Source organism: Mustela nigripes, chromosome 16 (genome assembly GCF_022355385.1).
Source record: "Mustela nigripes isolate SB6536 chromosome 16, MUSNIG.SB6536, whole genome shotgun sequence".
Taxonomy (NCBI): Eukaryota; Metazoa; Chordata; class Mammalia; order Carnivora; family Mustelidae; genus Mustela; species Mustela nigripes.
The window spans coordinates 19,064,357-19,085,171 of NC_081572.1; the positions used below are offsets into that span (position 1 = coordinate 19,064,357).

The following is a 20,815-nucleotide window of genomic DNA, read 5'->3' on the forward strand; positions in this document are numbered from 1 at the left end:
CATGGAAACTCAAAGCTCCGGTGCAAAGGTGTCTTCTACCTTCACAGGGCCTTGGAGAGAAATGTAGTTCACAGACATTCCCTAGGCAACTTAGGAAGACCACCTCCCTCCTCCCATTGTGAGGCGATTCTGGGTACAGGCAGTGGGGTAGGGTGGGAGGAAACAGAGGCAGTGGGGGCAGTGACCTGGGCTCTGCCTGCCCCCACCCCCTTCTGATGCCTTTGGTCACCCCTACCATCATGGGCAGTGCTTACCACTGGGAGGCTCGGCGTAGGCAGATGGCTTTGGACCGGAGGAGGTGGCTGATGGCCAAGCACCAGCGGCAGCAGCAGGAACAGCAGGAACAGCAGGAACAGCAGGAACAACTGGAACGGCAGGAGCAACAGGTGCAGGAGAGGGTCCGGGTTCATCAGGGTCCTTCCCGGGGGTGAGGGCGGGGCTAGAGGGGAGTGGGGAGGGAAGACCGATGTCCAGGAAGCTATTATTTGGTCAATGTACTTTTTAAGATTTTATTTATTTATTTGACAGAGAGAGATCACAAGTAGGCAGGGTGGCAGAGAGGGGGAAGCAGGCTCCCTGCTGAGCAAAGAGCCCGATGCGGGGCTTGATCCCAGGACCCTGGGATCATGACCTGAGCTGAAGGCAGAGGCTTTAACCCACGGAGCCACCCAGGTGCCCCTTTTATTTTTATTTTTAAGGACTTTATTTATTTGACGGGGAGAGAGAGAGAGAACCAACAGGGGAAGTGGCAGACAGAGGGAGAGGAAGAAGCAAGCTCCCTGCCCAGCAGGGACCCTGGGATCATGACCTGAGTGGAAGGCAGACGCTCAATGACTGAGCCACTCTGGCACCCTGGCCTGAGAGATTTTAAGGCTGCCCTGTCCAATAGGGTGGCCGCCAGCCTGTGTGCTGTTGAGCCTTGAGATGGGGCTAGTGAGACTGAGGAACTGAATTTAAAATTGTATAGAGATTTAATTAATTTAAATCTAAATTAAAAAAATACTCTTTATGTATTGGAAAACTTTGAAGTATGTTTAGAACAACTTGGATATGTAAATCTTTTTCAACTGTAAATGAATGAACTCTAAATCTAAAGCAATTATTATTATTATGTTAAGATTTTGTTTATTGGGGCGCCTGGGTGGCTCAGTGGGTTAAGGCCTCTGCCTTTGGCTCGGGTCATGATCCCAGGGTCCTGGGATCGAGCCCCACATCGGGCTCTCTGCTCAGCAGGGAGCCTGCTTCCCCCTCTCTCTGACTGCCTCTCTGCCTACTTGTAATCTCTGTCTGTCAAGTAAATAAATAAAATCTTAAAAAAAAAAGATTTTATTTATTTATTTGACAGAGAGAGGCACGGTGAGAGGTGAGAGAGGAAACACAGGCAGGGGGAGTGTGAGAGGGAGAAGCAGTCTTCCCGCCCCATGCAGAGCTCGATTCCAGGCCCCTGGGATCATGACCTGAGCTGAAGGTAGACGCTTAGCGACTGAGCCACCCCTGTGCCCCTAAAGCAATTATTTTTGATCAAAATGTAGAGTCCAAATTCAGATGTGCTATTAAATATAAAATACATGCTGTATTTTGCAGACTTAGTACAAAAACACAGAATATAAACTATCTCACTCATATTTTCATATTGATTATATGTTTTGGAGGTATTGGGTTAACTAAAATATATTAAAATCAGTTTTACCTGTTTTCTTCCTGCTTTTTTCATGTGGCTACTAGATTTGTAAATTACTTGTTGCTTGCCTTATATTTCTCTTGGACAGTGCTGTTTCAAAGTGTTTGCAAGAACGTATCCTTTATTCTCCCCTTACTGCTCCCAAGGTAGGAGGTAGGTGCCCGGAGACGGCTGTTTCCTGGTCTAGGGGCTGTACCAGGGGGGCACTGTCACAGAAGAAACAGGTCTTGGATGTTGTGTGGGTGAAGGGAGATAGCCCAGCCTCCAAGTCCAGGGAACAGAGACTTTCACACCACCTCTGTCTCTCCACTGATCACTTGCCTTGCTCCCTGCAGTGTCTCCGGCAGATGGGTGCCCGGGTAGGGAGGGAGGGGGATGTCACTTGTGGGGGGCTTCTTGCCAGGAACTGAAGAAACTCCAAGAGGAGAAAGGCCGATCTGAGAAAAAAACCCAGTGCCCTCGGGGGTCGCGACAGGAGCAGCAGCCACCACCACCACAGAGGCCACCAGGAGCACAACCACAGCCGCAGGCGCCCCCTGCCCAACCGCAGCCTTGCCGACCGCAGGTCCCGGAGCAGACACAGACTCCACGCGCTGGGCCGTCGCAGCCACCGCAGCCGCCGCAGCAAGGCAACAGAATGCCCAAGACCCTCTTACTCAGTGCACCTCTGTGCATGTTCTGACCCAAAAGCCAGGTCCCTAGCTTGGCTCAGTAGGGACCCATCAAGCTGGAGGTCAATCCGACTTCAACAGATTCCCAGGAGGAACAAAACCCTCTCAAGGCCCTAGTAAATGAGATGCCTGGGAGGGCAGGTGGTGAGAACTCTCTGCTCCCACCCCCAGCCCTATAACCCAGAGTCCACATCCATCCTCCCACTGTCTCTGACACCCTCTCGGGGCATCCTTGGCTTTTACTTGGGGGCCACTCCCCCTGGGGAAGTTTGCCTCACTCCAGGGGTGCAAAGGAGGCTGCTGACTTTTGCAGGGGGCAGCAGCCCTTCCTCTGAGACGAGGGTGTCAGAGGGAGTGAGGGTGGCCTTAACAAGAGACTTACCCAGCCCTGGCAAGTCTGGAACAGGGAAGGACAGTGCAGGGTTCCCGGTTGTGAATTTTCAGGGTAGGCTCCGATGGGGCCTTGCCCTAGGTGGGGGCTGCCGCCTGGGCCCCAGACACATAGTAGAGTCCGGCTCTGCCGCTTTCCATTTTCAGAAACTGTCAGATGCATGGTGTTGTGCTTTCTTTCACCGTCAGGTTTCAAGAAGTCATTCCAGTCAAATCCAGATAAATACGCAGAGCACTCACGATTCACGGTGAGACAGTGTGAAAGGCGGGTCGACTCTGGCTGCGTGTGTAAGTGTGTGCGGAATCTAGGGAGGCTTCCTTGGGGGGAGGGGCTTACAGTTATTTGTATTTTATGAAGTCAGTTATGTAAAGCCTTTATATGGCAATTATATGGTCACTGTTGGATGGCCTATTCCTTCATTTGTTGCCATCCCAAAAAATGTGGAGGAGGAGCTGTCGCTCAGCACTCGGCAGAAACGGAGGGCTTGAAGAAAGACAGGACGGGGGCCAGAGAAGCAAACCAGAGGGGCTGTTTTAAGTGCCAGCTGGGGCAGAGGCAGCTGGAGCAGGAGGAGGGCAGGACATAAAGTCAGAGATGGGAGTCTGGGAGTCTCGGGATCGCCACTCCCCGGCTGTGGGATAGCATCTCTGGGCCTCAAGGGCCCGTCCATAAACTGACAGTGGTAACACCACTTCCTTGACAGACGTGTCAGGACCACTGAATGTGGCAACTGAAAGAGAAGGCATCACAAGCCCTTAGCTTTGAGCCTGGCTCAATCCAGACCTTCAAACCCGGGGCGGGTGGTCACCCTTGATGAGGACGTGACACAGTACAAGCTTTGGAAAGATGGTTTCTCTGACACAGGTGCAAAGAACGAGAGAGCCCCATGCTAGCCCTGTTAGGGTGGGTGAGGACTGGGGCACTTCATTTTATATTTATTCCTCTGGCCTCAAAAGGGCCGATACGATGTTCTGGAACAGCAGGCCCAGAAATGGCTAACTAACCCAGTTTGCCTCCTGTCTCTCCCTCTTCTCAGTCGACGAATTACATGCAGCAGTGGTGATCCAGAGACAGATCCTCAACCCCACTGGCCATCAGCAAAAAAACCAGATGACCGCTTTCTCACCCCCTCCCCGCCCCCAGCATCTCCACTCCAAAAGTCACCCCCTCCTGATTCACTCTAGAAGAGGAGGCTAGCTGGGCATAAAATGTGATTTCCTCTTGAAAAGAATCAATAGATTGGTCAGCTCTGTGAGACTGGGAGGAAGTGAGGGGAGAATGAGAACCCGGGAAGGGGATGGAGTGGGTGGGAGAAGGAAGTAGGTGATTCCATGCTTCTGCAGGCAAAGCCAATGGGAGAACTTGGTCTTGACCATCCCAAGTCTATAGCTCCATTGCTGGCTCTTTTTTTTTTTAAGATTTTTATTTGACAGACAGAGATCACAAGTAGGCAGAGAGGCAGAGAGAGAGAGGAGGAAGCAGGCTCCCTGCAGAGCAGAGAGGCTGTTGCAGGGCTCAATCCCAGGACCCTGGGACCATGACCTGAACCAAAGGCAGAGGCTTTAACCCACTGAGCCACCCAGGTGCCCGGCCTTTTTTTTTTTTTTTTTTTTAAAGATCATTGCTGGCTCTTCTTTAGCAAGGACAGGTCTATTGGGGGCTTCAAAGCTTTTATTTATTTGAGAGAGAGCGAGAACATGTGTGTGCTCGAGGGAGTGATGGGAGGAGCAGAGGGAGAGGGACAAGCAGACTCCCTTTTCTTTTTTTTAAAGATTTTATTTATTTGACAGAGATCACAAGTAGGCAGAGAGGCAGGCAGAGAGAGAGAGGGGAGGAAGCAGGCTCCCTGCTGAGCACAGAACCCAATTCGGGGCTCGATCCCAGGACCCTGAGACCATGACTTGAGCTGAAGGCAGAGGCTTTAACCCACTGAGCACCCAGGCGCCCTGACAAGCAAACTCCTTGCTGAGCACAGGGCCGGACACAGGGCCCCATCTGGCAACCCTGGCTCAAGCCGAAATCAAGAGTCAAGTCGGATGCTTAACTGACTGAGGCCCCCAGGCACCCCCCTGTTGGGGGCTCTAGGTTTAGGACTCTCACTGGAACCATTACCCCTCCCCACTGGCAGATGCTTACTGAGAAGGAGTAGCAGCATCACACCAGAGCAGGCCTGGAGCTAGACTGGAGGTGGCAGGCAGGGCCCCCCCCCGAAGTCCAGTGTAATGCCTGGCCCATAGCGGGCACGGAGCTGTGGCATGGATGACGGGACGCAGGGCTGGAAAGAGCTCAGAGGAAAGGCGGACTGTCCCCTTAAACACAAGACACCTCATCTTGGAAAGGGGACGCAGACTGGCCCACAAAAACCCCACAGGCCTCTTCCTTCCTCCACCTCAGCCCTTCCCGGAAGCAGTCAGCCTTCACCCCGTCACCACTTCCTGAAGCTGACATCCGGGGTCTCTCCCACAGCCTGTCCCCTTTTCCACCTGGCGCTGATGAGAGGATGCCTGGGCCTTTCACGGAAGCCTACACAGGCTGAAGGGGCCCCTCAGTGCAGCATTTCCTGAGGGGAGCGGCTGGGGGACCTGGGGTAGGGCACAGAACAGGAATATTAAAGTAGGGAGGGAACTTAAGAGGCATGAGCTTGGCACCCACTCAGACACCCCCAAACAGCTCAGCAGCGTCGCCCAGGTCCAGCTCTCCTCCCAACTCACAGGAGGCTCTTTGTTTACTCTTTAACATTGTGAAGTGTAGTTCATTGAATACAATATAAATCCTTTACATTTAACTGACACTCAACAGAAACTCCAGGCTGGCCTTTCCGGACTTTCGTGCTCCTGCCAGCCTCTTCCTGACTCTACTCAGGCACGAACACGGGGAGACAGGACAACCTCCTTCCTTCCTGTTGTCCCCGCAGCCACCTAGCCAGGTGCCGTCCCCACTGCCTCCTCTCCACCCATCCAACTTGGCATTCAGCTTTCCCCACCACCTAAGTTCATCTCCAGGCCTGAGAGAAACCACAGCTGCCTTTAGCGAGCAATTACCATTCCTGCTCAGTGCCTCCAGCTGGAGCCCAGTGGGAGCCCGAGTTAGCTGGGACTGTGCTTCTTCATCTGAGTGACAGCAAAGAGAGGTTAGGACCAGGCCCTCCTGCTGTGCGGTTCCAGCCTGCCCATGCCCGAAGGAAAGCAGAGGCCTCTGGGAGCAGAGGATGGGCCTTGGAGCTAAGCCCGGGGAGGCCCTAGAGCCCAGCAGCTTGTGGCCGAATCCTGACAGCTTGACCTCTGCAAGCTGTCGCAGAGTGGCAGCGGGGGACATCAGCTGACTGACCGGGGTCCAGGGTTGTGGGCCGACCACCAGCCAGAAGCCTAACTTCAATAAATGCCTTCCCAAGTGACTCTGGCTTCATCTGCTTTTTTTTTTTCCTGGAGAGACGGAGGGGGTGCCAGATGCCTCCCTCTCCTCCCCTACTATGTTTGCTCCTGCTGTGATGGGAATAATAAAACAATTTTCTGGCGAGCAGCTTTAGCCAGAGAAAAGCTCTGTCTTCCTAGGAAGGGGGGCAGCCTTTAACCGGGGAGGCCAGGGAGCTGCAGGCCCTTAGCCAACCTTGCCATCGGGGCACAAGTTCCCAGGAGAGAAATCGACCAGCCCCACCCCTTTGTCACGTGACCAAAGCCAGAAGGACCGAGACCGCTCGGACATCCCTCAAGTCACCCTCCCATCACTGGGTGGGGAACCTGAAAAAGATCCATGTTTTAAAAGCCAGATAAAATTAAAGATTTCTCCCTTCAGGCAGGAGGAAGGCCAGCCCCAGAGGAGTGAGGCAACCAAGGTTCTCAGCACAGAGAGCAAATGCCACTCTGGACAGCTCAAGGCTGTCTCAGGTCAGATTCTTCTCAAGACAGACACAGGGGAAAGCCTGGCTGGCTCCTAGAAGAACTAGACTTTTCTGGTGGAAGTCAGAGGACGTGAGTGACGTGCATCTGTGTATATGTGTGTGTGTGTGTGTAAAGTTAATTTCCACATAGAGCTTCCTGTGGTTGAGGGGGTGTGTGTGTGGTGGAGGGAGGTAGAATAAAGCAGAGCTTTTCCTTTGGCAAAGTCACTGTAGTCCTTCCTTGGGTTCTGGGAGATACAGCCCAGGCTGGCAGGGGCCTGGAGTGTGGGACCAGCAGGCAGGTCACGGCGGATGAGGGACCAGCAAGTGGGGCACTGAGGAATTTCCCCGGCAGTCCACGTACTCATAGTTCTGGAAGACTAGCTGCTCTGAATGGCTCAGGTAGGAACAGGTCAGGGTGCCCCTGGAGAGGAAGCAGGCTTTGTTGCTGTGTCTGGTGGTGGAGGGGCAGGGGGAGAAGAGGAAGCTCTGGCCCTGCTCTGCTGTCTGGGGTGGGGGGATCCCTCAAACAACCCCCCTTCCTTCTGCTCCCTGCTCTGCCAACACACCTGGGACAGCCGTCCCACCTGTGATCCAGATAGCTCGGTGGCTGGCACACCAACGGCTTATAAGCAAGGCGGGGTCTAGGGAATGGGCGGGGGGATCTGCCTTCCCAAGAGCCAGCAAAGATCCCACAAGGTGAGCAGAGCGCAGCTCTGCTGGGGTCAGAAGGAGGCGAGGGGGACACTCGGGCTCTAAGCCCTACTTACTGGATGTGCAAAAGCACGTGGTGGACTTTGATTTTCATCCAGGAACAGATTTTGCTGAGAGAGAAAGAACACGTGACCATGAGCAGCCCGGCAGCTTGGAGGAGACCTGCAGGTCGGTTCCAGGCTCCGGGCCTCTTTTCCATCAGGGGCCCCAAATGCCATGCCCACTCTTTCTCCCTCTAAGGTGAGCACATCACCCCACCCTTGTTGCAGTGTCATTCCTCCAAGCCCCGTAGGCTTGGCCCAGGTGTGTGCTAGCTCCTCCCTCAGCAGAAAACAAGACATTCATGCTTCTTAGTGATTTAGGCTGAAGAGTCCAAGGTCACCTATTTTAAGAATTAACTAAATTCTGGCCTGTTTTCATTCCAACCTAAGTCCAAACAGGCAGAGGGATGGGGACCCTGAATCCCTTGCAGATTGCAATCTTGGCCACGAGAGTGAAGGCCAAATGCTGGCTGCAGAGAAGGAAATCTGGTAGGGATGAAGACTGGGTTTCCAACCAGGGACAGAGGCTAAGGGAGAAGAGACCAAGGGATACTTACTATGTGTTTTCATCCCAGATTTTGTTGGCCACTGCATAAAACATCTGTCAACCAAATGGGCACAAGGTGAACCCCAACCCCAGCTGCCCCTTCTGATCCCCACATGTGTCCACAACCCTCTGGGTAGGGCTGGCCCCGGGACGGGATTGGGGGGTTACCTGTTCACTGGCCAAAGGACCGATGTGGAGGAGGAGGCTATTGGTGACCTGCCCCACCACGAGGGACAGGTGCAGAACCTCGATGGTCAGCTGGGTCACCGTGATGGGGTAGTAGTTGCTATTGGAGATGTTTAAGATATTCTGAGGAGGAAGACAAGGGAAAGGGAAGTGGGAAGGTGACCATCCTTGAAAAGGAGAAATCAAGTAGCTTCCTTATCCCTGCCTGGCCCCTTCCCCCTGCCTGACTGAGCCCCACTCCCACTACGGGCCTCAGCTGCCGAAGCCCAGCGTTAGGAGGCCCTTGGCATGGCTCTTAATGGTGAAGGGGTCACCGTAAGACATGAAGTTGGCCCCAAACCCAGGCTCATCCTGCAAGGCTTCTCTCCGTTCTGTTCCACCCACCCAGAGTGTCTCAGGCATGCCCTCCATACCCTGTGTTTTTTTTCTCTCGCCATGATTCTTCCCCCCTCGGGGTGTACAGTCCTAATTCTGCACGTTCCGCTATGGGGCTCGTGGTTGCACCTGCTTCCCCCCAGGCTTCGACACCCTCTGGCTGCCACACAGGACCCCTGGCTACCTGAGCTCGGGATGGCAACACCTGACCAGGACCGCAGAGAAGAGCGGCCGGCAAGGTGGCCTGGGGCTCAGGGGTGCGGGCGCCCACCCACCGTTATGTTGAGATGGATGTCAGCCTCGTCAAAGGCCACCGTGGAGGAGTTGAGGCCTGCGGGCTGCACGGCGATGGACCGGGGAAACAGGAAAAAGACGATAAGGGAGGAGATCACGAGGCAGATGAGGACAGCCAGGAACACGAAAAGCTTCCTGTGGGAAAGAGAGCAGGATCCGGGGTAGAGGAGGGGACAAGTCTGAACGCCACAGAACCTTGGGAAGAGAGGGACACTCCTCTCCCTCGACCACTGAACACCTTGGGAAGAAGGGGCAGGGATTCACGTCCAAGAGACCCATGACAATGAGGGTCACACCCCTGTCCCGCGACACTCGGGGCCGCCTCCGAGGCTGTGCAGTACCTCAGAACAGGAAGCAGCTCATTTTCCATCTCAGCCAGAGAGAACAAGCAGGTCTGAGCTGCCACAGAAAGGGAAGCTCACAGGAAAAATAACTTCCCCGTATGAACCGCAGCCTGGGCCATTCGCTCCCTCCTGAAAGACCTCGAAGAGTCAAGATCTTGATCCTCCCTCTTTCCACAAGGGAGCCATGCTTCTTGGAAGCACCGAAGCTCCCAACAGCAGGTGGCCTCAGGTGGCAGCTGCTGTGGCCCAGACTTCTTTTCCAGGAAAAGCCCTGGAAGCAGAGCTAGTATATATGAACTCAGTGAGGCTTCCCATGGAGAAGAATCGCGGCGGGGAGGCAGACTGAGGGAGACAGAGAACAGACCCCAGGGGTGACAGCTTGTGGAGCTAAGGTGAGGAAAGGGGCTTACGTGCGCCTGGGCTTCAGCCTCTGGTCCCCATAGGGGATGAGGGCCACTAGCTGCTTCTCTAGCTCTGTGGAGAAAGAAGGTGAGAGAGAGAGAGAGGGCTAAGAAGTGTGCATGACGAATGTTTCCTGTGCCAGCCTCCCAGAAGCAACCCCTTCACCCCACCGAGTGGGGTCAGAAGCATGCCGCCTCTGCCCCAGAGCAGGACTGGGACCGCTGGGCAGATGACAGCAGCTCAATGTTGTCAGCTCCGGAATGGAAGTGAGATTTTCATTACCAAGTGTGAATTTCTGGAAGGCACCGGCAAATGAGAGAAGTCTAGCTTCTCTGAAGAGATCATTTGTAACTTTGTGAATCCTAAGGCACAGTGTTGCTAAAGGAGCAGGGAGGCTGGAGAAGCCTGGGGAGAACCACCAGGGCAGGAGGGGTGGGGTGTCTCTGCAGCCAGTGCAGGGCTAGGGAATATCTCGCTGGCTTCCCTGCAGCTGGGGGACCAAGCCCCAATTCGAGGAGGCTCAGAGGGGCCTGGCCAGCTGGAACCCAGGCTCTTTCCAAAGCCTTGGGCCACTCACCTTTCGGGATCTCCCCGCTGCCCTGACAGGTGGGACAAGTCACAAAGCTGGCACGGGCAGCCCCTTCACAAGGTGCTCGGGAACAGAAAGATTTGCTGCTTCGGGTGCTGAAGTAGTTGGCAGCATTGCTGCCAGTGGCCGGGCTGGGGGTCAGGATCGACCTGTTCTCCTCCCGAGAGCCCAAATGGGAGAATGTCTCACCCATCATTCAGGGGGAGTTTTCACTAAGGAGAAAAGAACAGAATTCACTGCTAAGCTTGTTAGCACGGACACGGGATGTCACTCTGGTTTTGGGTTCTCAAGGTTGGCAAGGAGCACCACCCCAAATTCAGTAAGCTCCGGCCCAAGAAGTTAGGATATGGAAAACCGCAGTTACACGGGATTCTGGGATCAGAAATTTCAGTTTATTTCCTTTCATTACTGCAGGGGAGCTCAATCTGCCTGTAAGAGGGAAGAGAAAAGAAAAGCAGAAGTTATTTCCCTAGAAGGGACTTCCAGAAGTGAATGGCGGATCACTTTATTTTCTGGGAAAGTTGCTGAGCTGTCAGTTGCTTCAGGGGAAGGAAGTGGACAGGGCTGGCGGGCAATGGGGGAGGCCGCAGTCCAGAGTCCCTTCACCCTTGCGACAAGAGGACTCTGAAGAGGTGTCCAGGACACGCGGGCAGAAATGCCTGCGATCTCCCAGCCTGGGAGTGGAAGGCAGGCTTCCATTCCAGAGCCCCGGCAGGTGCTGGCCGAATAGGAAGGCAGGGATTCTTTGCAACAAGGGAAAGGCGGCTAGGCTGGTCACAGGTGTGCCTAAGAACATTAAAAAAGCCCTGCCAGGGAGCAGAAATCTCTTCCTCACTGCTTTCTGTGGGGTAGGAAAGAATGCCTGGGGAAGGGTGGGAGCAATGGTCAGGATCCATCCTACACTAAGGAATGCTAAAGGCTAAAAATCCAGATTTCCCCCCAAAGGGTCAGGAGTAGCAGCAGAATGAGGGCAAGGTGAGCCACAACTTGCTGGGCCAAAATCAAGGGCGCCTCACCTGGTTCAGGTCTGGGATCCAACGCTCCTGTCAGTTAAGAGTGAGATTTCTGGAATGTGTCTTTCAGGAGAAAGGCTTGTAGGGCAGGGCGACCCGAGGGACAACGGGCTGGAGCTGGCCAGGCTACTGGCCCCCTTTCCACTGAGTCTTGGGGGAGCGAATATGCAGCGTTGGAGAGGGGTGGGGAGTAGCGACCTCGGCCTACCCGGAGGAGCTAGGCTGCTTCCAGCCCTACTCCCGGGCTCGGCCAGGGTCCCGAGTGGGAGAGCAGTCGCTCCGCAGAAGCTAGGATTTCACTGATGGAGAATTTCAAGTCCTTCCGGACACCCCGAGGTCGTTAGTCGAGGCTGTTAACCCGCGAGTGCCTACGTGAGGCTAGAGGCACTGAAGGTCCCTCGGCCCTTGCCTCCCAAAGGGAAAGAAAGGAAAATCTGCGGAGCGCCTTACCCCACCCCTGGGCGGCAGCAGGACTTAAACGGCTGCAGGCAGAATCGAAAGTGCGCGAGGCCAGGGCCTCGCCCTCCGCTTTGACTCGGTGCGGGGGGAGGCTCCGCCCCAGCTCCTCCAGGCCCGCCCCCCCCCCGCGCCCCCCCCCCCCCCCCCCAGAGGCCCGCCCCCTCTCGAGACAAGGCGAGGGAAGAGCTCATCTCTTCACGGACCACCCCACCGTCCCGCCGCTGCTTCCGCAAGCACCAGCCACTCCAGGCAGGGCTTTCAAAGAATCTTTATTTGACCATTCTTGAAGCGGTTACATACAAGTACAATCGGACGGACGACTGGACCTCAGGGTCCTCCTGGACCCCTGCAATAACGATTCAAGAGGTCTGAACAGGTCCCGCCCCAAATCAACCCAATTAATTACACACACCCTGCCGCTCGGCCTCTACCCAGAAACCCGAATAAAAACGTTTTAAATAATGAACAGCCTGGTTGGCTTGCAGTATGAATCTTGGTTTATTTAATAGCGGTCAAGAAGTATACTGTAAATAAACATCATGATGACTAATGATTAATTAACATCATCATTCATTATAAATACCAACCAGGTTAAATAATACTAGTTTACTATCCTTCCCCCTTTTGGATGAGGGTTAAGAGTCTTCTTTTTCTGGAAGTCATTTTCATGAATAATAGCTTTTAGTGTTTTTTTGTTGTTGTTGTTGTTACCTTTTCCTTCACCCATTGTACCTAAGACTCCTTTCTGTAAACAGAATGAGGACCTGGGGCCCTGGCAGCAAGCTTTCCTGTTCCTTCTGGGGTTAACTCAAAAATTTTTGCTTGTTCCCTTCCAAGATTTGCAAAACAGTCTCCCCTGTGCTAGGCTCTCTCAGGCTAGATACCCTTGAGCAGATTTCAAACATTCAAGAAGCCATCAGCATTTCCTATTTGCCTGCCCCTGAACTGACTTTACTACATAGAGCTCGGAGCCTGCCTTTCACTTTCCACCTTTCAACTGTAACATCGACCTTGACCTTAAGAAAAAAAGGTAACCGTTATTTTTTTTCCTTTTAATAAAAGTTTTTCCCTTCTCTACAGTATTAGCAAAATATTTCACACTATCTACTTAAATTTGTTCCCTTAAATAAAGAAAAGTGTATGCAAAATGACTACAGTAAACACTGCTAACAGGTGCTGGTGGGTTAACGAGCACACTCCCTCCTCCTCTCACTGAAGTGCAGGGACCCACAAGGTGATCTTCCTGAATGTACCAGTGGGGTCTCTAGAAAACAACAGTGCTGATCACTAAGTCTTGCAGGGAATTGACTTTGCCCTTGAACAAGCTGGAGTAACAAGATTTCTCTGGGGCTCTGGGTGTCATTTCAATACCACACAGATACGAGGCTTGGGGTGGGCTAGAAAAATTGTTAAGAATTCTTGAAAACAACTTCCGAGGTTAGGTTAATTTCTTTTAAAAACTGACAACAGATATCCCCATAGAAACATCCACATTTAACCAAAGGAAAATACTCAACTTTGATACAAGCAGAAAGAAAAACGGTTCTATAGGAAGTTCAAGTTATGCTCTTCAGATGCACTACAATGGAGACCGGAGCTTTATACAAATCAACTGAAAAACCGTTTTCCTTCAATTCATCTGATATCTCTGCTTCAGTTCTGGTCTTTGATTTGCTCCCCAAAATACTGTAATGCAGGTACTGTTTTGATAATTCAATAATGGGCTCTATAGATTCATCAGATTAAAAAATAAGCCAGGGCTTTCTCCCCTATGCCTCCAAGGACAGAATAAAGATCATCTCTGAGCAGCAGGCTAATGATTTAATACGAGGGCCCTCCTCAGTAGCGGTGGCTGTACCAGTCATTGTTGTTGACCTGAAGCAGTTCCGTCACAACCTGCAGGATGTTGTAATTGTGTTTCTTCAGCAGCCTGAGGTTCAGCTGCCGGTCACAGAATCCCATTTCGAAGAGATGGGCCATCAGGGCTGCTGTCTGATCTTCAGAAACTATTGGCTGTATAGAGTCCAGAAAAGCAGAACAATGTTTTTGGTATCACGTATGTGCCTTGTCAATTGTTACTATCTTGTAAATCATACCAATCTTTCCAAGATCTGTTTAAAATATTAGGGAATTCAACGCAAGGGTGGGGCCACTCCTGTCCACCTGCCACCATCGCGTGCACCACCTGAGGGAGGGCTGGGAAGGCCCCCCTCTGGATTCCCCGTGTTTGTACCCAGAACTGGGCAACTCAGGAACCGCCCTTTGGCCCGATAAAGGAAAAGATGTAAGCAAGTACTGGAAACTCTGTGAAGACAGAGCTAACTGTGCTGATGGGGCCAGTAGAGGCAGGGGCAGAGACGTCACCGGGAGAGCCGGGTCAGCTACGCAAAGGGGCTAAACAAGAAACTATTTGTGAAATGACATCTTGGGCGACCTTCTTGGCATCCCCCCCCCCCCCCCTTTTTAAAGAACAGAAGCAATCCACGAAAGAGGGAGCTAACACTCCTTTACCTCCCTCTTTAAGCCAAGCCCTGTCATGGACACATAACCTTCCTAAATCCTATCACTTTGGATTACCGTTTTTTTTTTTTAAATTAAGAGATAGTGTATTACTAGTTTCAGGGGTAGAGTTCAGCGATCTGTCAGTTGCATGTCACACCCACTGCTCATTCCATCACGTGCCCTCCTTAGTGCCTGTCACCCAGTTACCCCAGCCCCGCCCCTCCCCTCCATCAACCCTCAGTTTGTTCCCTAGAGTTAAGAGTCTCTTATAGTTTGTCTCCTTCTCTGTTTTTGTCCTATTTTAGTTTTCCTTCCCTTCCCCTATGCTCCTCTGTTTTGTTTCTTAAATTCCACATATGAATGAAATCAAATGGTATTTGTCTTCCTCTGACTTTCTTCGCTTGGCATAATATACCCTCTAGCTCCAACCACGTTGCTGCAAACGGCAAGATTTCCTTCCTGGATTACTCTCTTACCAATTACTTACCATCCTACCAATTAATCCTCTTGTGTAGGAAACAGATACAAAATACCTCGTTTGGAAGGGTTGTTGAGAGGATTAGGACAAGAGTGTGTATACATCTTCAACACAGTCTCTGGCATTTCTCTCTATACCTAACTCCACTGTTCCCTTCTTCCCTCTTATTTCAGAATAAACTATCATCCTCCTTTCCAGAATCGTCCCTCCACACATCCTTTTGCTTGCTATTTTGTGATTTCTCATCACCTCAGAAATCTCCTTCTGTGTATCACCTCTTGACTTAACCTCCTTTGCTACTGGCTCGGCCAAGTGTAGAAACACCAATCTCGCTCTGCCTTCTGCGGCCCAGCTTTCGCTCTTTCCCTCTGTGCTCCAGCTATTGGAGAATGAGGCATACTCCACCTGCTCCCTGTTCTCTGGGGGCTCTAGCCCTTCCTCCCCATTCAAGTTCCCTTCCCTGAGCTCCATCCAGCACATTTTCCTCCTACTTCTCAGGCCCCTGGGCCCTTCTTTTCTGGATTCTATTTTTTTTTTTTTTAAGATTTTATTTATTTGACAGAGAGAGACACAGTGAGAGAGGGAGCACAAGCGGAGGAGTGGAAGAGGGAGAAGCAGGCTTCTGGTGGAGCAGGAGTAGATGCAGGGCTCGATCCCAGGACCCTGGGATCATGACCTGAGCCGAAGGCAGATGCTTAATAACTGAGCCACACAGGAGCCCCTCTTTCTTGGATTCTTAAAGGCTCCATCTTGCTTTTATACCCTTTCTTCCGGGAAACTCTCACTGAATCAGGTGGTTTCTGCTGGAATGTGTATTCAGGGGACTTGACCACCAGGCCAAATCACTCCTCTGAGCCACAGGAACATGCCCAGCTGCACTGTGGGTAACGTGCCTCCAACTCCACATCATCCAAAATGGACCTAATTTTCTTCTCCTCCTGCCCAAATATATCCTTCTTCTTGGATATCCCCTCTTAGTGAATGATACTATCTGCCCAAAGCCAGAAACTCAGGATTCCTCCTTGACTTCTTTCTAGCCTCTTAATCATGGTCTCCCAAATTCTGCCATTTCTCTTTCTCTTCTACCCTTCTTTTCCATCTACACATGGGTTCTCAAATGGATTTCTTTAGGGCTCCCCCAACCTCCACATGGTAATGGAATTACCTTACTAGGCACAAATCTGATGTTAATCATTTTCCTAAGGCCCATTCACTGCCCCTCCCCCCACTAGAAGTCTTAAAATAACATCTAAACCACTCAACACAGCACCCCCACCTACATAAATTGGGCTTTTCTCTTCTTACTCTTCCTAGCCCAAATTCACCTTGCTGGCTCACGTTTCCAACTCTTTTTACTGGCTAGTCTCTGTCACAATGCTCTCTCTATTCCCCTTTCCTGGCACATACTTATTTTGTCCTTAAGAACTCAGCTCAGGCGCCATCTACCAGGAAGCCTTCTTTGGCCGCACAGAGGGGCCCACAGCAGGGGTGGCCGAGGTGTTCCACCCAAGTACACTGGCGCAGGATCTTACACTAACTATGTACCTTACTTGTGTCCCACTGTCTTTTGGGCAAGGACTGGTGTCTTCCTCACCTTGTAGCACGTACTTGCAAGAGTTCCCCACTTGTAACAGGTCCTCAACAAACATTAGGTCTTTTTCCTTTCTTCCCTTAAGTAACTTGGCTAAAGTCCTATAGCTAGAAAGTGCCAGAATGCCATACTACTTTCCAGCCCAGGCAGGGAGCATCATTTTCCCAGTGATTTGGCTTCGGTGGAAGAAAAGGAAACATACACTGACCTGGGCAGTGACTGGTGGCCCAGCAAACAAGGCCTTGTATGCAGAAGCAGCAACAGACAAAGCCCCCTTCACGAGTCCTCCGGCAATGCTGCTCCCATGGTGGTGGTGCCTAGAGAGGAAAACCAAATTACCTCTCTAAGAAACACAAACCATTAGCCTCCTACAAGCTAATCTGGGCTCTAATCCTTGAAAGAAAATGGATTTCCCTGAGGAAAAAAAGTCAGATGTAAAAAAGAGAATGTGATCATTTTCCTATTAGTTTTATGGCTAAAACCTTGGTTTGATGTAGAGTCCAGCTCTACTGCAAGGTTAAGGGGCATGCAGAAAAGACATTCCTCTTTCTGTAGAACACTGGCTTTCTGTCCCAACTGACTATTATGTGGTCAAGGGCAAAAAAAGGGTATTTAGCAGTCTGTCTGCTTAATTATCATCTCAGAGGACACACCTCCAAAGGAAATGTGATTTTCTGGACACTGTAGGGAGGAATCCACCTTGCCACGGATCTGAGATGATTGGAAGCAGAGAGGCAGGCATTTTTAAGAAACTACTACAAAGACGCACAGTGGGCTTGGCCTTCCTGCCTTCTTTGGTACTAAGGTGAGGTAAATTTGAGAGTACTGGTCTGGACTGTGAACTTTTTTTTTTTAAGATTTTATTTTTCAAGTTATCTCTACACCCAATGTGGGGCCGAGCTCACAACCCTGAGATCAAGAGTCATACGCTATACTGGCTAAGCCAGCCAGGTACCCCTGGAATGTGAACACTCTTAAAACGTAACTGTAGCCCTCTGTTCAGTGTTGTTCACAAGCTTCAGGAGAAGAAAGAACAAGAAGTAATGAGGGCTCTCCTTCTCTGCCCTCTGGAGGCACATGGTTTGAGAAGCTTGTGCAAGCAGAAGCAATACTAGCATATATATATATCCACCTGCTTCTGAAGAGGCTGCGCAAGGTCCAGTTACCTTGAGTGGTCAGAGCTCTTCTGTCTGCTGTTTACAAGTCCTGATGAGCCTCTGGGCTCTAAAAGCAAAAGAGCTATTGGTTAGATGTGGCATCCACAAGTGCCTAGTGTTTCTTAACTCATAGTGGGGCGAGTTTTGGAGAGGCAAGCAGCAATCTGATCACAGCTTTTATTTATTTAAAATATTTGGGAAATTTTGCAGATGGTTTTAAGTGATAAGGAGGAACTGCCCAGAATGCAGTGCAAGGTTGACTCCAAAAAACTAAGTCCATAAAGCTATCACACCAATTTATTTATTAGTTTTTAAGTACTTTTTTTTTTTTTTTAAATTAAGAGTGGGAAGTGACTTTGAAGGTCTACTAACAACTTCAAGGTGCTAAAAAAACAGCCCCACAGGTTTTATGACTGTGCTGAACTGCTTCAAGGTCACACAGTGAGGAAAGGGGGAGCTGGGCCTGGAACCTAGACTGGTCTAGCTCCAAACCCTGTGTTCTTGCCACTGCAGCACAATGCCTGCCTCTGTGAGGTCTCACTTAATAAATACGAAGCTAAAGGACAGAAAAGAATGTGAGGGAGGGCCACAGAAAAAAGAGATGGGCAGGTTTCTGAATAATGCCACGAATCATGAAGACAGAGTGCCTATGTATGCCTGGTTTCATCAGAAAGGAGCACAGAAAAAGACATGAAGCTCAGGCTCTGGTCGTTACCTCCTCTGATCTGATCGGGGACTGAAGAAACTTCTGGTATGGTAACTGGTAAATCCAATCCTGGGGAACCATCCAGCTGTGTACAAGGAGGGCTCCTTTCAGAAAGACAATATCGAAAGTCAGTGGAAAAGGCACCTATGGAAACGCTGGAGACACAGGACACATAGCACAGCTGTGGCGAATTCTCTACAAAGGCTTCCCTTTTCTGACCCAGACCTCATGTCCGAATGCAGGGATCAGGCAGGAAGGGCTCATTCTACCTGTGGTTCTCCTCCTTAGCCACACTCAAACTAGAAAGCCCGGCTTGAGTCAGGTCACTCCCTGCTCCATTAAATGGTCCTGCTAAAGGGCAATGTCTAGCTGCCTGAGAGAGTGGTCTAAATAAATCCTAGTCAAGGCTCCATCCTCTGCCATACCGTGAGAGAACAGTGACACACATGGATCAGGTGATGAAAAATAACTGTTCTCCGGTTTTAGAATATATTTTTTTCATAGTACGTTAAGCTTTCTCTTGTACTTTGGGTTAACATAAGAATGAATTTTGGTGTCTTTACCCATGCATCAACAGAGCAAGGGGCGTTCAGCGACATTTGTCGCTGGCTCTCTTCGACCCTGGGTTTTGGCAGCAAAAGCAAAAAACCAAACCAAACAAGAAACTGGCTCTCAATGATCAAAACAGATGTAGACAGACTACGCTCAGATAATTAAAAACAAGCACAGCTTTAAATTCAGAATCCACAAATTCTGGGAAATACAACTTTTATTCATCTAAATTCAGACTTTCCTATGGGAAAAAGTCTCCTCCCGTGCTCACAAACAACAACAAACAACAACAACAACAACAAAACAGGTTTTGAGATGGAGCTGTTTCCTCCCTATTCCACTTGTGAACAAGAGCCTGGCTGAGGGGGGTGTGGATGGTACCTGGACAGCTGGGGCGGAGGCCCCACCACCTCTGGCGTGAGGGGCACTGTATCCAGAGTCTGTGAGGTCATGAGGATGTCACTGATGCTCTGCTCCTGCAGCTGGTTCTCCCCTCCAGTGAGTCTCTCCCCCGCCTCAACCCCAGGTTCGCCTTCAGCCCCTCGCTCCAGGCCCGGCTGTGAGAGCGCAGAGCTGTACATGGAGTCACCCAGGGGGCGACTGGTGTCAAAGCACTCAGGCAGGATGATGATGTAATCCTCTGAAGAAGTAGAGGACTGACTCTGAACTTCATCTTTGAGCTCGTCCTCCTCTTCCTCCTCCTCGTTGTCCTCCTCCTCCACAACAGCTTCTTTGGCGCTATGGACAGTCTCCTCCTGCTCATCTCCAAGTGGTCCTTCTTCAGGGGAGGCAAATTTCACTGAAGGATGGAAGCAGCTCATTTTAAGCTATAAGCAAAAAGCAGCTCCCAGTGCTACCCTTACCTGATAAGGCCTTGAGCCAGAGGATGGGGATGCTCAGAGGGAAAGGGCTGCCGCTAGAACCACCAATGGCCACATTCTAAGTCTGAAGCCCAGGCAAAGCCTGAACTGAAGCTCATGAGGTAAAGAGAAACACCAAGGCTTCTGAGAAGTGCCATGAATTTTTTTTCTTTAAAGATTTTATTTATTTATTTGACAGAGACACACAACGAGAGAGGCAACACAAGCAGGGGGAACGGGAGAGGGAGAATCAGGCTTCCCGCAGAGCAGGGAGCATGACACGGGGCTCGATCCCAGGACCCTGAGATCATGACCTGAGCAGAAGGCAGATGCTTAACGACTAAGCCACCCAGGCGCCCCTGAGTACCATGAATCTTTTTTTTTTTTTTAAAGATTTTATTTATTTATTTGACAGAGAGAAATCACAAGTAGTCGGAGAGGCAGGCAGAGAGAGAGGGGAAGCAGGCTCCCCGCTGAGCAGAGAGCCTGATGTGGGGCTCGATCCCAGGACCCTGAGATCATGACCCGAGCCGAAGGCAGCGGCTTAACCCACTGAGCCACCCAGGTGCCCCGAGTACCATGAATCTTAAAGACAAATCAAAACTGATATATTAGCTAATGGTGCTACAGCAACAGAAAATATCAGGTGGTAAGTACTGCATATGCCTACTTTCCTCTGCTAAGTAATGAACAGTCATGGCAGAAAACTGGGAAAACAAGGATGAGGAGAAAAAAAAAAAAACCTATAATTCTATCAGAGATAACTACTACAAACATTTTTTGTTATGCACTTGTACCTAAGTCTGTGGGGTGGACGGGGAAATGAGTGTGTATCTTGAAAACAAGAGTGAGACAAACTGTATTTAATAGCATAGGCCAGGGACACCTGGGTGGCTCAGCGGGTTAAAGCCTCTGCCTTTGGCTTGGGTCATGATCCCAGTATCCTGGGATGGAGCCCCACATGGGGCTCTCTGCTAGGCAGGGAGCCTGCTTCCTCCTCTCTCTCTCTCTCTCTCTCTGCCTGTCTCTCTGCCTACTTGTGATCTCTGTCTATCAAATAAAGAAATAAAAATCTTAAAAAAAAAAAAAGCACAGGCCAAATTTCATTATAATAAACAAAAGAAATTTTTCCGTATTATTTTGATGCACGAGAATTTGAAGTTTTGGATAGTTCTTGAAATACATAGTATGGTCGCTACCTATCCAGTATCTACAAGTTTCTGTTACAAAGGAAACTGATTACAGCAGGATTTAACCTTGGGAAATTAATTGGTACTCCTGCTTCTGCCCAGTGACTGTGTCACTGGAGAAAGGACACAACTCAGCTGCCAGTGGAGGTGTCTGCTTAAGAGCTCGGTCAGCTTATAGGAAGACTCCTCAGTGTA

General features: G+C 50.7%; 2 protein-coding genes across 5 annotated transcripts in view; both read right to left on the reverse strand.

Annotated features, from left to right (window-relative positions):
* Positions 1-4,181: 4,181 nt before the first annotated feature.
* TMEM106A (transmembrane protein 106A) lies at positions 4,182-11,669 on the reverse strand. 2 transcript variants are annotated; one of them, XM_059379046.1, is made up of 8 exons: positions 11,576-11,669; positions 10,101-10,324; positions 9,532-9,595; positions 8,759-8,912; positions 8,091-8,231; positions 7,933-7,976; positions 7,391-7,444; positions 4,182-7,044 (listed from the first exon to the last, which is right to left on the reverse strand). In XM_059379046.1, exons 2-8 carry the CDS (start codon positions 10,306-10,308, stop codon positions 6,924-6,926), a joined length of 786 nt encoding a protein of 261 aa, XP_059235029.1. In that variant the 5' UTR covers positions 10,309-10,324; positions 11,576-11,669; the 3' UTR covers positions 4,182-6,923. The 2 variants fall into 2 exon arrangements, with proteins under 2 accessions (XP_059235029.1, XP_059235028.1); XM_059379045.1 differs by having other exon boundaries at positions 11,129-11,643.
* Positions 11,670-11,836: 167 nt separating this feature from the next.
* NBR1 (NBR1 autophagy cargo receptor) overlaps positions 11,837-20,815 on the reverse strand; it is a 32,376-nt gene continuing 23,397 nt past the window's right edge. For all 3 annotated transcript variants that reach the window (XM_059380519.1, XM_059380520.1, XM_059380518.1), the window contains exons 17-21: positions 18,952-19,369; positions 18,028-18,122; positions 17,322-17,379; positions 16,364-16,472; positions 11,837-13,597 (exon numbers count right to left, since the gene is read on the reverse strand). In XM_059380519.1, coding sequence (XP_059236502.1) covers positions 13,424-13,597; positions 16,364-16,472; positions 17,322-17,379; positions 18,028-18,122; positions 18,952-19,369 — 854 coding nt within the window. In that variant the 3' untranslated portion in view covers positions 11,837-13,423. The remainder of the gene's footprint in view (positions 13,598-16,363; positions 16,473-17,321; positions 17,380-18,027; positions 18,123-18,951; positions 19,370-20,815) is intronic.

Coding starts and splice junctions, on each gene's coding strand:
- TMEM106A (XM_059379046.1), bottom strand. CDS start 10,308: ATGATGGGTGAGACATTCTCCCATTTGGGCTCTCGGGAGGAGAACAGG. Junction 8,913..9,531: donor AGGCTGAAGCCCAGGCGCAC/GTAAGCCCCTTT, acceptor TCTTTCCCACAG/GAAGCTTTTCGTGTTCCTGG. Junction 8,232..8,758: donor ACATCCATCTCAACATAACG/GTGGGTGGGCGC, acceptor CTTCCTCCTCAG/AATATCTTAAACATCTCCAA.